General features: G+C 42.4%; 1 protein-coding gene across 1 annotated transcript in view; it reads right to left on the minus strand.

Annotated features, from left to right (window-relative positions):
* Window positions 1-9,594: 9,594 nt before the first annotated feature.
* The window catches only part of adamts7 (a disintegrin-like and metallopeptidase (reprolysin type) with thrombospondin type 1 motif, 7), a gene marked incomplete at both ends in the record, with an annotated part of 65,068 nt that continues 58,205 nt past the window's right edge, over window positions 9,595-16,457 (minus strand). Inside the window, one exon of the mRNA XM_080843503.1 lies at window positions 9,595-9,743. Coding sequence (XP_080699629.1) covers window positions 9,595-9,743 — 149 coding nt within the window. The remainder of the gene's footprint in view (window positions 9,744-16,457) is intronic.

Genomic DNA, 16,457 nt, shown 5'->3' on the forward strand with positions numbered 1-16,457 from the left:
CTTCTTAATACAACGCACACGGATACTAAGCGTGGGCTGTGAACAGGATTATTTTTGCTGTCCGGCACATTGTTATGTGCAGCTGCATAGAGTCCCGCCTCCCACCGTCCGTGCTATATTTCAAAACGAGTGCGCCGTCAGAGCGCATTGCCCGTGTCAGAGATCCGCTGACCTATGGGCATGTAAATCAGATTTTGGGCACTGCCACAGTCATCAGATCAGATAGAAGGTGGCGCGCTGAGATGAAGTGTTTCACGCTGTCCTCACCTCAAGGCTGGATGCATTTGTCATTCAAACACTGGACCAGAGCCTAATACCCGAAACTTCACTGCCTGCCACCTCATGTCAAATACTGAAAAACAGCCACCAAAGGTCTCTGAAGGTTTCGTAAGCATAGTATATTCCAGAATGAATGTGGCTCCTTATGGTCACACGTTTGTTATAACGTAAAAAGAAACCCTACAACCCTAGTATTTGACACCTCACAATCTTCACTTCTGAATTGAACAGCCTACATTGTATTTTTCTGAGCATGTCTAGTAAGGGCTGTAATGGTTATATATGGCATGCCTACATTGATGCAGCCCATTCATATTTAATTTGTTGAAAGTAGTTCAGAATACTCTGAATATTGCATTTTAATCATGTTTACATAATATTTTTTTTGAAAGCAGTGACAGATGGCTCACCTAAACTACCTGACACCTTGTTCATGAATCTTTTAGATGGGTCAGCATCAGCAGTAAAAATGTGCTGACCCAAACCTAGCCTATGAATTAAATTAAAAGTTTTAAGAATTCAAAACTTGTAGACCTAAAAAAAAAAATGAGGGTGTCTATAATACCAATATTTTGTAACACCTGAAGCAATATGGGGGAGACATTTCTCTGTTGTTTTTGGAAGCAGTGATGGTAATTTGTGATCTGTCCCATATCCACTTGGTCCTACACAGCTTCACCTCTCTAGGCTACCTCTCTTAACAATAAAGGTGTTTCATATTGGTGTTGGCCGACCAGAGTTCTCTGCAGTTTTCACCACACCTTCAGAAGGACACAAATACATGTTGTAAACTGGTTCCTCATCATATTTCTCATCCTTTTCCAATTTTGTTCAGAATACAGCAATAAGGTCTGGAAGGACCAGTATTGAAATGCACCCATGATCATATGCAGTTAAAGGTCATTCAGAGCTTTGGCTGAGGCCGTTTCAGTGTTGTGATGGCCTATCAAGCCAGACTGGAGATCTTCTTGGATACTGTTTTTATGTAGAAAGGAAGTGTGTTGCTTTGCCATTACTGCTATTCACAGTAGCAGTAGCACTGGTCGGCCAATTTGAGTAAAGCATCGTCTGGATGATGGAGGTTGTGTCTGCTGCTGGCCAGTTCCCTGATCAGTTCAGTCATCTCCTCCAGTCCTCACTCATCCTCTGCTCTGACCCTTGGGGATGTGTTTGTAGCAAGCCGAGCTGTGCTACTTCTACCACATCCTCCCTCTCCAGTGCAAACTCTAGGGTTTCAAGCAGCGTCCGTGGGGGAGGCAGCCCGGTATGGATGTGTAGGTCAGTTGATGGATGAATTGTATAGCTCAGTTTGCACAGTGGATGGCATGTGTGTGTACACCTGTCCTCTCAGACTTTCAATGCCATTAGCCAGAGTCAGCAGCCGCTCACCCACACGTCTTTGTCGGCCATGCAGATAGGACCGCAGGAACTCCACTCCAAAGCATTCCCCAAAACACCGCCCCAGCCTGCTGGTTAGCGTGCCCTAGTCAGCTCTCTCACTGGGATCCAAAAGAGTCATAAAAAGAACACCCCCAGAAACCTTTGATCTTCTTCATACAGTATATGCCACTTGTGCATCAATGTTTTTACTTAAAGGAAATATACAAAAACATCAAGACATGTCAGACTACCTAAAAAAGTCTAACAGGCTTTTGTCCCTGGGGGGCAAGTAGCAGGGCAAGTAGCAGGGCTTACTCTGCATCCGACCACAAGTATGCCTGGCTAACAGTCTGTTTTGCCAGCATGATTGGTCATCATAATGCTGACTGGCTTCTGCTGCTCCGGGTTGCCGCCGCCATAATTGTTTACATTCGTGGCGGAAGCTGCAACCCCTTCTTAACTGGAGCGGGGCTTCTTTGGGGAGTTCTGGTTCAGCACCTCCATGGTAGTGGTTTCCAGCTGGCCGGCTGTCAAAGCCGTGGCTGGTCCCCAGGGGGCCCAGCGCAGCAGCCTCTGGCCGGCTGTCAAAGCCATGGCTGGTCCACACGGGCCTGGCCCAGCAGCCTCTGCTGCCTCTTCCCGCAGGCTCTTCCTCATTAGGGCTGTTAGAGTAATGCTCTTTGGCCGTGCTCTACCCTGGTGCAGCTCTTTGATGAGGACTTCAATTCTGTCTGTTTCTCTTGTACGTGCCATGTGCTTATGTTTTGTATTGCCATGCATTTTGTTTTGTTTTCCTTGTGCATCTGAACCCGCCCCTCACCTGTTGTGTTTTACTTCCTGTCATTGATAGTTTTCTAACCATTCTCTGTGCACACCTGTTCTTCATTGTGTCTGTATTACTGTATAATTCCACCTTTGCTTTACTCCTATCTCTGTGTCGGGCATCTGGGTCCTCTCTCTGTGGAAACCTGACAGGTGGCCTGCAAAAATGATGGTCCTGTTGAAGCTGGTTCCCACTCCAGCTGTTCATTACCTGTAGTTCAAACGCTGACTATAACAAGACCAGATACAGACCATCTGACCACTTTGCCGCCATGAGAGTTCCTGCTTATCGCTTTCATCAGAATATTACCAGGTTAGGCCATACCGAGAACATGAGAAGTTTGGTTTGAAAATGATGCAATTATACTGCTTTTGTTGACCCATTTGTGCTTTTTAAAGTGACTCATTGATAGAGTAATGCACACATTTCAGTGTTATATATTAATTGTAGTCCTGACTGATGCTTTACATATCCTTTGTACGTTGCTTTGGATAAAAGTGTCTGCAAAATGACTAAATGTAAATGTAACTGTGTACAGGAATTATTAGGACTAAAAAATCAGGTGCTTTTTTCACAAAGAGAAAGATGCAATTTAAACATGCTGCTGGTTAATAATTAACTGCAGAGAGGCTGTTCATTTGAGCGAAGCAGTGGCATCACTCTTTTGTTTTTCTATACACTTGAGAACTGAACTCTGAACCATAACAAAAGTATATATGAATATAAACAGGAAGAAAGTTTATCGAATTGCTAACCGAATACGTACTTGAATATTAACGTCTAATATCCAGAGCTGAGGACCCCCCTGTAATCACTTAACACAGGGTAGTGTCAGAGGGCATGTGTCTATCCATCACACTGCGGTCAAAGCTAAAAATGGAAATGCAGATACACTTGAGGCAGAATTACTGCGCCCTGCTCGATAATCCAGTGGGCAGTGCATTCATGTTGACACTTGTCATTGATCTCTCGCCTAGCCAAGACAATTAATAGCTGGTGTCAAAGCGCACCCCTCAACATTGGGTACGGAAAGTGCTGGGCTCAGCTAATTTTGCTTCAATCTATACCATCACTAATGACAGTACAGATACAAGGCTATGCTCCAACACTAAGTCAACTTTGGAGACCTTCGACCTGTTACTTTAATTGGACACCCTCAACCTCACCCTCTGACCTCCTTAAATACTCTAGTTGGGGCCTAGAGACCCGGTGTGGCAGGCCTAGTATGTGTGGCAGTATGGTAGTATGTGCTAGCAAAACTAAGTCACACAGATCTAATGGACTTCTCTAGGGTGTTTCTGCCAACACAAAAAACATTTTGCTGCTACTGACCAATACAATAGTTATTGTATTTATAGTCTCGTGCCATAGCTTTGATACAGTCTTGGTCGGTAGGCTTTTGCTTGAGTAAAAAGTATGATGAAAAGTATCATGGCTTCAAGAAAATGACTATAACAGAATAAACCATGCACTTCTGTGGCTTTTTATTCACTGCGCAATGAGTGTACGTGTTTGTGTTAGCTGTTACAAGGTCTTATTGCTAAAGTCATGTGCCAAATGCCCCCCCCCCCCCCCCTCCCACAATGAAAACCAAGTGCCCCCCCCCCCCCTTCAGTTTGTTCTGGCACGGGTGTAGTTTTCAACATCGGAAGTCATGATAAATGATGAAATGAGCTAGATGTTTTAGAAATTCAAGCCCCAGTCTCTTGTTTTTGCCTCAGTAGATTCAACATTGCCACCTAGAGGTAAACAAAATGAGACACAGGAACAACAATATCAAGTGTAACTCAGTGTGAAGTTGAGGCAATTTATGTATGAAACTAGATTTCTCCTTCAGTCGTTGGTTTTGGCTGTCAGTAAGAATGGGCTTTAATCTTAATAGTCAGACTTATGTGTGAGTGTGAGGTGCTATTCAAATAATCCCACATTTTCCTTGAAATGAGAAATGGGGTATATCACAGAATGTATTGTCTCACAAAAAAAGATGTATTCTTCTGCCATTACAATGCATTGCAGTGCCTCCTATGTTTCATACAAAGGATATGGGGAAGCAACACAATGAGACCACGGACACAAAAAGGCTTAAATTAACTAGGATCTTTTATTAAATAACAGGGAAAAGGGAAGTGGAGAGTAAAAGCTGCTGGTCCTGCCACTAGACCAGCAGTTTCAGTGTGAGAGAGAGAGTAAAAGAGGGGTGTGGCCAGCTCTTAAAAGGAACTGACACCTGCAGGCAATCAACTAGGATTGCAGGTGACAGCCAAGGCACCTGTTGGGAGACAAAACACAACAAGAACCAGGCCCGTAACATTCATACAAAGGATATTTTGGATTTTCCTGCAGTGACATCATCCAAAAAGTAACGTACATCAATACGTTCCCTCTTTCTTATGTGCTGGCCTGGTATATACGTATACATGGGCACGTGATGCATTTCCCAGTTTCTACCTGTCCATTTACATTGTTTACATGCATTCATTTGCATGGTCTATAAAGCACAGAGGTCTTGTATAATGTATATAAAAGCTCCCAAGCACCCTGTTCCAACAACAGTTCAAAAGGCATCGGATTTCCAAAACACAAGCTTTCCCTTTGGTTATCTTGAATGATTGTACTTGATTGTACTTTCGGTATTTTAGGTGATTTGTGGGGCAATGTGACTTTGAATAGTGTGAATTAATGAATGTGCCATTTAAACCAGTAATTAATCTGGATAAGTGATACTTCATGCGCTTTTTCACTTGTCCTTGCCTTTTGAACTGAAAATAGAGAATGATAAATGACAGCACTTTTAACCCAACCATTAAAGTGGCTAATTATGTATCAAATATGGGCTCATAGGGAGCAAAGCTAATCACCTAGTAGTATATAAAGAAGCCCTGTGACCTTCATACTAGGAAATAAATTACAAGCCACACTACACAAACAAATCAAAGTTTGGGCCTAATGCCAATTTTATAAAAGTAGGCTACACAGAAGACAGTAAAGGACTATGGGTGCATGCACTACACAGACAGCACATAAAGAATGACTGACATACACCGTAACTGGTCACTGGCTCCCAGGCCTCACGGGAGAAAACACGCTGTCAGTCAGTCAGTCGTCACGCATGACTGCGGCCCGGCACATGTCATAGCCTCGCCGGGTCCTGACAGCAGCACTGGCACCTTGACCGCTCATGGTCTGAGGGGAGAAAACAACCTTGAAAAAGACTTACATTTCAGGTGGAGGGCAATGCAATACCTCGCTCCACACGCCACCAGTGACACTTCAATCTACCGTGTACTTGTCTGGCTCAAGAGGTTAGTGTTCAGCGAGGATATCTGGTATCATACACTTGGTAGAACAGCCATTATAAACATAGGATTGCAGTCAGTAAACACTTTAAACAGTGAAAGGGAAAGTGAGTAGGTTAATGTGAATATTGCATATAAATTCAGATGAAAGAAAGAAGGAATTGTATTGATATAGTTCAAATATTTTTCTGCCAAATGTGTGCTATTTAAAACAAAATTAAATGTTTGCTTTTACATAAACATAATTGCTTTGTAAATTGATGACTGCATGACATACTTCATTTAACCTCCAGAGGGCGATGTTATTCTTCCAAAGGCTGTCAGTGGGTGTGACGGATAAGTGAGGAGGACTTTGAGGCTCTGTGATTGTGTAACCTATAGGCATTATAAAAACCTGAACAGAATTCTCTCTAGCTGTCAGTTCTCAGGTCTTAGAAGCTGTGCAAGGATCATAGATGTGTGCCCTTTGAACGGCTGATTAAAGGGGATCTCTGACAGAGGTAAAGAATAAAGTTAATATGCAACTGTGAACAGTTGTCTTGCAGGGCAAAATTAGTTGACGTATATTAGTAGATGTATATGCTGATGTCTTGCTGTGCTGATCACTCCAGGAGAATATTTGAGAAAAAAATTATATATGAATAAATTACTGTTTTTTTCTCTTTTCCTCTCATAATGAAACTCATAATGAAGCTTTAATAATCAGCATAATCCCTCAGTGTCACACATTTGCTTCAGTATGCAGAACTAATCTAGAGGAAGACATAAGTCATTTTTTAACTTAACGGGAGCACAAATTGCATTGGTTGGCTTTAAGTAAAGACTCCTTGCATGGCCAAATGAGACTCAGATCATTAAAAAAGAAAAAGTAGCCTGGTACTACCCAGAGGCTAGTAGGCTTTGCACACCAAGATCCTTTAAAAAAGCCCATAGAATTCTAGAGGAACACCAGGTCCATTGAAGCAGCTGTGTAAATGATGTTCATTCATGCCAGCTGCCCTTGAGACAGTGGTTTTGTTTAGGCTCAGTTGCGTTCTAGTATGGTTATCCCACTGGCAAGATAAAACAATGGTCTGTGTTAGACAAAAGAACTATATAAAACAGCTTATGTGCACCAATGATTCATGGAAAAACTCTTTTTGTTGATGTTCTGTTGAACGATACTCCCAAGTAGCAGCAAAAGATCCAGAGAAGTTCAGAGAAATGTTGAGAGGGCTGGAGGGATTGTGGTTCAGAAGTCTTTCCCCCCGCTCTAGGTCTTCAATCTTACTGCATCAGAAACGCTTCTCCATTTATCTCTGTCATCACACACTTCATTTTAGCATAGGTGCAACATTTTTGCAATGTTTAATACACATCTTTGGTTAATAAGCACAAGTTAGTTCAAACCATACTATATGGCATACTTTCAGTTTTTGTCAGCATACAGATAAACAAGTGGTATCATGAAAAATATCAGGGTTGTTTGTTTGTATTGGCAATTTGCATGCCATTTCCTGTTTCCACCATGGCGCGTGACTGATGGCTTACAATTACTTTGAAAGACGTCACTTACAATGGCCATCATCATCACCACCACCATCATCATCATCATCAAGACGCCACTGCTGAGAGAAATAAAAACCCAACCCAGGCTCCTCTGATCCGGATGAATGGGTTACGATTGTTGAAGCTTTTGAACAAATAAATCAAATTAAGGAATGTCATCTGAGGCCCATGACAAAATATGAACAGTGAATCAGTAGGAATGCTTGAAAAACACAAAAACCATGAAATGTCATGCCATTTTACACGGAATGTGGAAAGTCAGAAGTAGCAGACACATTTCTTAGATTTCAAAGAAGGGTATTTTATCTATTCTCATCAAATGTTGGCTTGGCCATGGTTGCATGGACACACACTCCAAACATGGACACATTGCGTAATCTCTGCTCTCCTGGGCTTGGCTGCCTGCCTCCCTGCCTGTCTGTGACACTTGCTCCTGTGCCAGCTCTGGAGGAACTGAAGGTGCCTGACTGATATACAGCATCTCCATTGTGCTGGATGGTCATATCTCACTCAGCCTTAATGATGATTTAGAAAACTAACTACCCAGATAAATAGAACTAACTACATCGTACCATGATGTGTTAGTTTTTTATATACCACTCATCACATTACTCTCAGAAATAATGGGGGGAAATGAGAATTCGATTCGAGCCTGGATAATTACATTAATTGGTTGGAAAGAAAAACACCCTTGAACTGCCTTCCTCTGAGGCTGCCCTGGAGAGCTGATCTATAACACAGTGTGCTCAACCTCCCCGTGCATTTCATTATTATTCCAACACCGTAAACAGTCTGACAGCGTAACCCTTTTGTTTAATTCTGATGTAGTGTGGCAAGTGGTTGTGCACGTGGAAGGATGAGAGCAGGTCTGAGATGCCAGGGGTTCAAAGAGCAGAACAGAAAATAGAGGAAAGGGGGGCTCTGGCGTAGTATTGCATAACTGCTTTGTATAGGTCATACAAAATAGCACTTTTTTTATTGGTTTAGATTAAATTCACGGAAAGAAATCAATTACTTATTCAAATCACATTAAGACATTAATACAGAAACAGGAAATGAGGGAACACTGAAGGTACAAATCTGAATTGACAGAACATTACGCAATTCAGGATTTAAAACGGTGTCTCTGCCTGTTTTCCTTTAGGGTTCAACATAATACCTTATTTCAAAATCTGTACACCCAGGACGTGTTGTGTTAAAATAACAAAAAAACAACACACAGAAAAAAAGTAAAAGCATCACATGATTAACAATGTCACGTGTATACAGTCCCACTTACGTTCAGCTGTGTGTACATGGGACTTTTGAGTGGTGATGCTTAATCTAGTGCTACAAATGGAGCGTTTAAAAAATTCAAGTAGAATAAGGCACTGGCCAGCCAACACCTGACTGAGTCTAGCACCAGGTCTCTTTTGAAGCACCAATTGATTTAATTTTTTTGAGATTTTCTCCCGCTCTGTTCTTGTGTAGGTGTCAGCTGCAGCAAAAATAAAGCATTGATAAGGCTGCACATGGTACCTCTGTGTTTACCATGTGACCACATGCTGAATTAGACCACTTGTCAAGTCCGTGTGACCACTGTGGAGAACCAGACAACATGCTGTTCTCTGACAGCACTAAATAAAAACAATACCCCAATGAGACGAGTACATAAGGAAATGTTACAGAAAAAGAGACCACATACTAAAAAAAATTCTCCAGAACTATTTTCAGAAAATCTGAACTGGGTCACTGAGAGCCTTCAGAGTTGTGTGGTAATGTCTTCGATGGACCACAAACAATCGCCTCTCTTGCAGCCAGAATGCTGTTGGGCATTCCTGGGAATCCTGGTATAGCCGTACAGTCCAAATGTTAAGAAAGTGGAATATTTACAGCTGTCACTTTTTTGAGATGGCTCAATACACACACTTGATTGGTATAATGGTACTTTTTTGAGATGTGTCTCTTTTGTGAGTGAGATGCAGGGGGGTCTGCAGATGGAGTGGCCCCTTGAGGAGATCACCGCAGGATCCTGGATGTGGATCTCAACCTTCTTTTCACAACAGCAGATAAAAGACTGCTTTGCTGCTTTTTTTGTGGGTGTATCTGTGTTTGCACGTCTGTTCATGTGTGTGTGTATGTATTTGTCTTTTTATTGTGCGTGTGTGTGTGTGTGTGACTGTCGTATGTGTGTGTGCTTTAATGCGTGAATGTGTTTTGAGTTTATATGCGTGGGCTGCAGTTTTTGATTTTCTGCCACCCAGCGTGTCCCCTGACCTTTGCTGTGCCTCAGCGGTGGGTGGTCTTGCCAGTGGCGTGTGTCCACTGAGCGCAGGTCTTGCAGCACTGAGCACGCACAGTGGCAAGGTGGCAGCGCCCGAGCCACTGGAGGGTCTGGCAGAAGCGGTATGTGAGGCGGTCACGCAGGCACACCTGAGCTGGGAAACGCACATGAGGAAGAGACAGAGAGAGAGAGAGAGAGAGGGAGGATCAAAACATGTTAATTGCACAGTAATCATCCAGTGAAAAAGATGAAAAACTGAACTTGCAACTTGATTAAGATGTCTTGTTAATTTGTACACTTATAATGATATTCTTGAGACGTTAAATTATTTTATGTATTGATGTTAGATTATAAATTAAATGTACATGGTTTCATATGAAATCCTTGAAGGCTGAACTGAAGAGAGAATGAAGCAGCTCCACTCTGGAAGCAAAAACGTCTTTCAAATGTCACTTATTTTCCCCCAAGGGTTAACACAGGATCAGTTGTGAACGTGAACAAGTTTGAGTCTGGTTAATGTTCATACAAAAGCACGTCAGGCTAACACGTAACAATCAGACTTAGGGGTTCTAGTTCTCCCTCTCCTGCATTTTTTGCACAAGTTTTTTGCACATCACATCATGTGTTCTCTGGCGATGCATGTTGGAAGTTATCTTCTGGAATGTCTTATCCAACCCTCGCAGTCTTCAGGAGAAGTGTCTCCACACCCCACATTTATGGCATCCAGTAAGGTATTCTGAACATGTGGATGGGGGTCATAACCCTCCCACCTCTATGCAGAGATAGACTCCTCTATGGGGTTTAGGATGAGGCAGGAACAGTGCTGACACCCTGGGATGGACAGCAAACCAGGCAGTGACTGCAGCACAGTGGTGGTACGCCACATTATCCCACAAAACAACGAAGGAAGGGGATTATCTTGCCTCCTGATCTCTTTCCAAACAATCCAAACCCATGTTTCCAAACAAAATAATTCGGAACATCCCCCTTTGTCTTTTTGGTAATTTTGTTTTGTGGTTGTTGTTGTTTTCATTTTGTTGTAAACGTCCTGCTAATATTTTCTATACATTTCAATATGGGTACTGTAGAATTGCATGGAATTTGACATAATTCTGTTTTGAATGTTAACAATTCTGTTTACAGTTTTGAAAATAGTGTGTCACATAGAATTTTGCAGATGGTGGAGTATAAATGGGCAAGAGTCTAAAAGCAATGAGAAAAGATTAACAGTTTGGTCTACATATACCACATACCAGAGTTCTGACAATGTGACGCGTTTTCACCATTGCATATTAGCAGCCGAAAAAAACTTGTTGTCCTTCATTCATACAGGGAGGTCAAAGTGCAGAAGCCCCTAATACGCATATAAGACAAGACTATCCATATACAAACAGTATATTTACAGTGAAGTTTGTGGCAGTGGATCTTAAATCTGTTCACAGTCTTGTTTGCTTCTGTATTTTCACTGTTAACGAGGTAGACCGACCAATCTGAAACTACCAATCAGTCACTGAGGGAGGGAATTGGGTATTTCGGTACATGCAGAAGTGAGAAATGTGACAATCTATTGGCAGTGAAGTAAAAATGTGAAGAATATGCAGGAATGCCCAATCTGAAGAGGGGAAAAAAATAGAACCTTTGTTTAGGGGGAAATACATCTTCTTCACAGTACGTGTGTTGCAAATAGTTGATGCACAACCAAGAACTTTCTGTCTGATGGAAATGAAAAAATGCTGTAATTAATTATGAAACTATGACTAAAACATTGCAACATTACCAGTCAAAACCCCCTCTAGTAGTGGCAGATAGACCTGCATTTTCTCTGCATGTTGTAGTGGCAGATAGACCTGCATTTTTAGTCCCTTGAATTATGCAGAATGTTTTGAGCAGCTGTAGATTTGTTCGACTTGAAAATTCATGCAAGCAGACATTTTTTGATAATAAAGCCAACATGGAATAGAGTCAGGAAGTGTTAATGGTAAAAACATGAAATGCTTAAAAGCCTAGGCTGAAACAAAGGCCACAGATGGTTCTGTTGATGAGCAGAGAAGTGATGAGAACTAAAGGGGCTTAACTCAGGGAGAAATGTGCTCCTCTGAAACCATTGTGAAGTATGTCTAAAAAATCTAAAAAAATCTCTGATATTTATCAATATCATTGTCTATGATTTAAAACATTAATACATACAGTACATGTGGAGTGGAATGTGCAGTGGAGACCGAAAGAAAGTGCAAAGGAAAAAAGGCAAATGCTCTCAGTATTGGGAAAAGACTTCCAAGTACAAAAACTGTTGAAAAACAGAATATGACAGCTTCAGCCTTCCATAACCTATTTTGTTCACTGTGACTGTCAGCCTTTTATAGTAACCCAGCATCTTGCCATAGACATTTTCTGATTGCCTGCCAAACATCATTGCGAAGCTGGACTGAGTGCAAACAGCAGACACAGATGGAGCAACCCTCTCGTCCTCCATCAGTTACACAACCACTGGCTGGCCTCAGCACTGTAACAGAGGGGGTCATTGCACAGCAGAACCCTCACAAGAAGTCATCCCGGCAGACAGCACTATGGGCTTGCTTCACAGACACGCAGGGGAGGAGGAACTCCAACCTCCAACGGAGAGACCTCAGATGAACCCAGGATGCCATTAAGGGCCCAGACGGGATCCTCCGCTTTTTTGTTATTCTGAAGAGCGGGAAGAAAATCCCTTCCAGACTTTTTAATATTGATACAAGGGTAGTGTGTCGGGACTTCAGGCTGACAGAAGATATCAGTGACGAAAAGTTAATTGTGCATGAATGGATCAGATCAAACATCCGCAAGGCAATTCAAGGATTATATTATATGGATAGTGATTCCAAGGTAATTTGATATATTCACACACTGAAATTCACTTAGAAAACAAACTCAAATGGCACATGAAAGACATGTCAGTGTTGGTGTCCAGCTTTACTTATACTTCTTATCTTTACTTTTTTTCCCTTTATGTGAACCCATACTGAGTTAGGGGTAGGCCTAAACACTACCAGATCTTTCTGATCATGGATAGAGATACAGCAACAAGCCATATAATTTAGGTTAATGTGGTCTGGCAGCTGGAGATTAACAATAGCCAGACAGGAGCTTCCATTTCCCACATTAACTGTTTATCAGTATGTAAGTTAGTGATAGTTAGTTAGTGAACAGCTGCATAGCAGTCTTGCCAACTTAGCGACTTTGTTGCGAGATATAGACACTTTTTTACCTGCCGTACAGACTACAATTCTTGCCCAGGAACTAGAAACACATCTGGCGACTTCTCGTAACTTTGCCAACCCCATTTTTTCTCGTAGATCAATGGACAAAATCAGTTGCCTCTAGTGTTGTCCACATTTATAAAAGTAATGATTGACCTACTGTATGTAGCACCTACAGCACCTTTCATTCCAGGATGAAGCAAATGTTCTACAGATCTAATAGATATTAAACAGCTCAGTCAACTCTATGTTAGAGGATGGCCGCAAACCTATGCTATGTCTATCACTGTAGTCTCAACTCATGAACATTCCATATGTTTTAACTTATTGATTAATTCAATTAAGAGAAATGGGCATATAACAAAGATATTAATCAAGTTAGCCTTCTGTATAAAAATATTTCAGCATTTTAAAGTCAGTAGGCTACTGGGCCACAAAAATACGGACACAACTGAAAATAAATGTCAAATCTGAAGGCAGTTTAGGCTACTGGTAAGTGCAGTTCAGAGTAGAGAGTGTGGGAAATATTAATCTGTTTTAAAGATTTGTGTATTTTTTAGATTCAAATTTAAGGTGGATATTTTAAACAGTTTTGATTGGAGTGGAGTCTCATCAGAGGGTCAAAATGAACCTACTCTCGTGAAGCCAAATCTCTATGGCAAGTTGAGATTAAGTTCATTTTGGTGAGCTGGCTGAGTCTGTTAAAAGTGAATAGTTTAAAGTTAACTTTAATTTTAATAATAATAGGAATAGTCTGTTATGCAAAAAAAAACATCCCCACTCTCACACCTCCAAAATCAATCAAACTCAATATCCAACTTGTGAGAACAGAGGATGGCGTTGATTTAAAAAAGAAGGCTACCAGTTTAGTTAGTAGTTCTACTGTTTTAAGACACGGACAAGGATAACACTGGGAAATTAGCTTGGTTACAGATGATTCCACTGTGGCTAAGACCGAATCCTTTAGCTTGCTAGCTGTTTCTGATTCTATGCTTGCCTGCTTGCCAACTTGCTAGTTCTCCAGAAAACGTGTTATTTAAACACGGACTTTACTGTGTTTACACCACTTGGCAAAATGAGATGAAACAAGATACAGTTCACTTCAATTATAGAGCCTGTCAGGTCAGTGTACACAAGCATGCAGTTTGGACGTAACCTACGAACACTTTTATGGTTTAAAGTTTTCCCTAGCCCTTGTTTGTTAATTCATAAGGAATAATGTAGCCAACTCTCATTGATGTAGTTAATTCCTAATCATCCTTACTATTTTCATGACAAATAAGAGGTAGGCTACATTTTATTTGGAATGTTTCCATTGTGAATATAAATGTTTTCCTGAATACCACTGAATTCTTCTTAATTCTCATGGACCTTGGTCCACTTGTCTACCTACCGTCTATCCTACTCCTCTCTATTCCTAATATTCGAAAAACCCCGGACACCTTACATTTTTTAATCATTTAAAGGATTCAAACTCAGACTTTATCTCTTGATCGAGAAATTCGCCATCAGGATTTGAGGCCATCTTCAAACGTTTTCTAAAAACAACTCTGCTGGATTTAACCTACAGCCTACTACTGGATTAAACCTCCGACTCTCGTCTTTATTGACGCATTCGTCATCCGCATTAGGAAGAATCTCTCTGCCGGACTATCACTTAAATCCAGGTAACCCGTAGGGGAGCTAAAAAAACCTTTTCTTGTCAACTTTTTTTGCGGTGGAAAACAACTGCAATTACTATAACTGCCAACTCACAGGTTAGCGGAAGGCGCTGTCGTTCTTTTAACAGAAGGCAGAAGAAGAATTTTATCCTACAAACATTAGGTTTTTGCTTCTTCCTGTGAGCTCGGAGTTGTATCACTAAACTAAATGTATCACTACTTGTCCTCATTTGGACTCTGAACAGCTAGCAAGTCTAGCAAACAAACACCAGGTAAAGCTTAACGTTTAACTACTTCACCGCGAGTCACCGCGACATTGTAGCAAACAAAACACATTAACGCAAGTTTTGCCTGCCATCTGACATCACCACGATGCCTCCCGTCAGTGGTGCACCTGGATGCGACTCCTGCCTCCTACTCATCCAGCAGGTAGTAGAACTCGAAGTCAGGTTAGCGACGCTCTACCAGATCAAGCTGGATGAGCAGTTCATTGACTCGATTGTCTCCGTGGGTCCTCATCACACACACACACACACTGGACATCTCAATCCCTCTCCACCCTGCATGCACACAAACCCAGAACACACACTGATGGGGACCCAGCCCACCCTGCCTGTGAACTCCACTCCTCACCAGCCATGGAGAACAACAGGCAAAAGCAAGCGGGATGGAAGACGCTCGGGACGACACACTGAGCCAGGCCCACCCCTGCAACTGAGGAACCGCTACACTGCACTGATGGATCAGGAGGAGCCTCCTGGGCCTGATGACTCCCCTCCTCAGCCCGCCCCGAAACGCCCCTGCAGACCAGCTCCAGAGCAACACCAGCATCGCCCACGCCGCCCTGCTCCCCATCCTGGGCCCTCAACACAGTCATCATCCCCTCAACGACTTCTCCCGCTGGATGTGACAACCACCACTCTGGTCATCGGCAGCTCCATGGTCCGAGATGTCCACATCCCCCCTTCGACAAGCGGCCCCTGCAAGGTCCACTGCTTCCCCGGAGCCAGGGTCCGTGACATTCAGCGTAGACTCCCCAGCATCCTCGCTGGCTACACCAAGGTTAGCACCATAGTTGTACACATAGGTACAAACGACATCAGGGCAAGACAGTCAGAAGCCCTGAGGGCAGACTTCAAAGCACTCCTCACCACCCTCGCAGACACAGGAAGACGGATCGTCATCTCTGGGCCTCTCCCGACCTACCAGAGAGGTGTGGAGAGATGGTCCAGACTGTTCGAACTCCACACCTGGCTGCAAGCGACCTGCGCCTCATCAGGCACTAGCTTTGTTAATAACTTTGACTTGTTCTGGGAGAGGCCCAGCCTACTGAAGCATGATGGCCTCCACCCGAACCGGAGCGGAGCCAGTGTGCTGTCAGACAACATAAGGACCACCCTAAGGAACTGACATCCTGTAGAAAACATCACAGACTCATGCCCCCCAGGTAGTAACTCTAACACTTTCTATGAAAATGATTCTGAATCTGTCAATGTTTTCTACAGAGCATTATATGATTCCACTACCTCAGAACAGGCTGCTTCATATAATTTTATGGCATGCACCTATAATCCTATTCCAGTTTTAATCTCTACTCGACGCCTAATTAAAAACAAAGGCCATAGTTACAACAATAAAAATAGAAGCCCAGCAAATATTCTATCTATACCCCGGCATATTCCTCCTTCCTGTGACCCACTATATCCAGAAAATATTTCAATGGCAATACTAAATGTTAGGTCACTATCAGGCAAAACATTTCTCATTAATGATCTTATATGTGAACATAAATTAGACTGTATGTTTTTAACAGAAACCTGGCTAAACATAAATGGGTCTGCAGCTCTTATTGAAGCGTCCCCTCCCAATTACAGCTTTTTTAAGTCCATTAGAAATGGTAAAAAAGGGGGCGGGACAGCCACCATAGCCACGGATGCCCTGTGCTGCAGGAGCATCTCCTTCGATGAGTTT

Source organism: Sprattus sprattus, assembly GCF_963457725.1.
Source record: "Sprattus sprattus genome assembly, chromosome: 8".
NCBI classification, from domain to species: domain Eukaryota; kingdom Metazoa; phylum Chordata; class Actinopteri; order Clupeiformes; family Clupeidae; genus Sprattus; species Sprattus sprattus.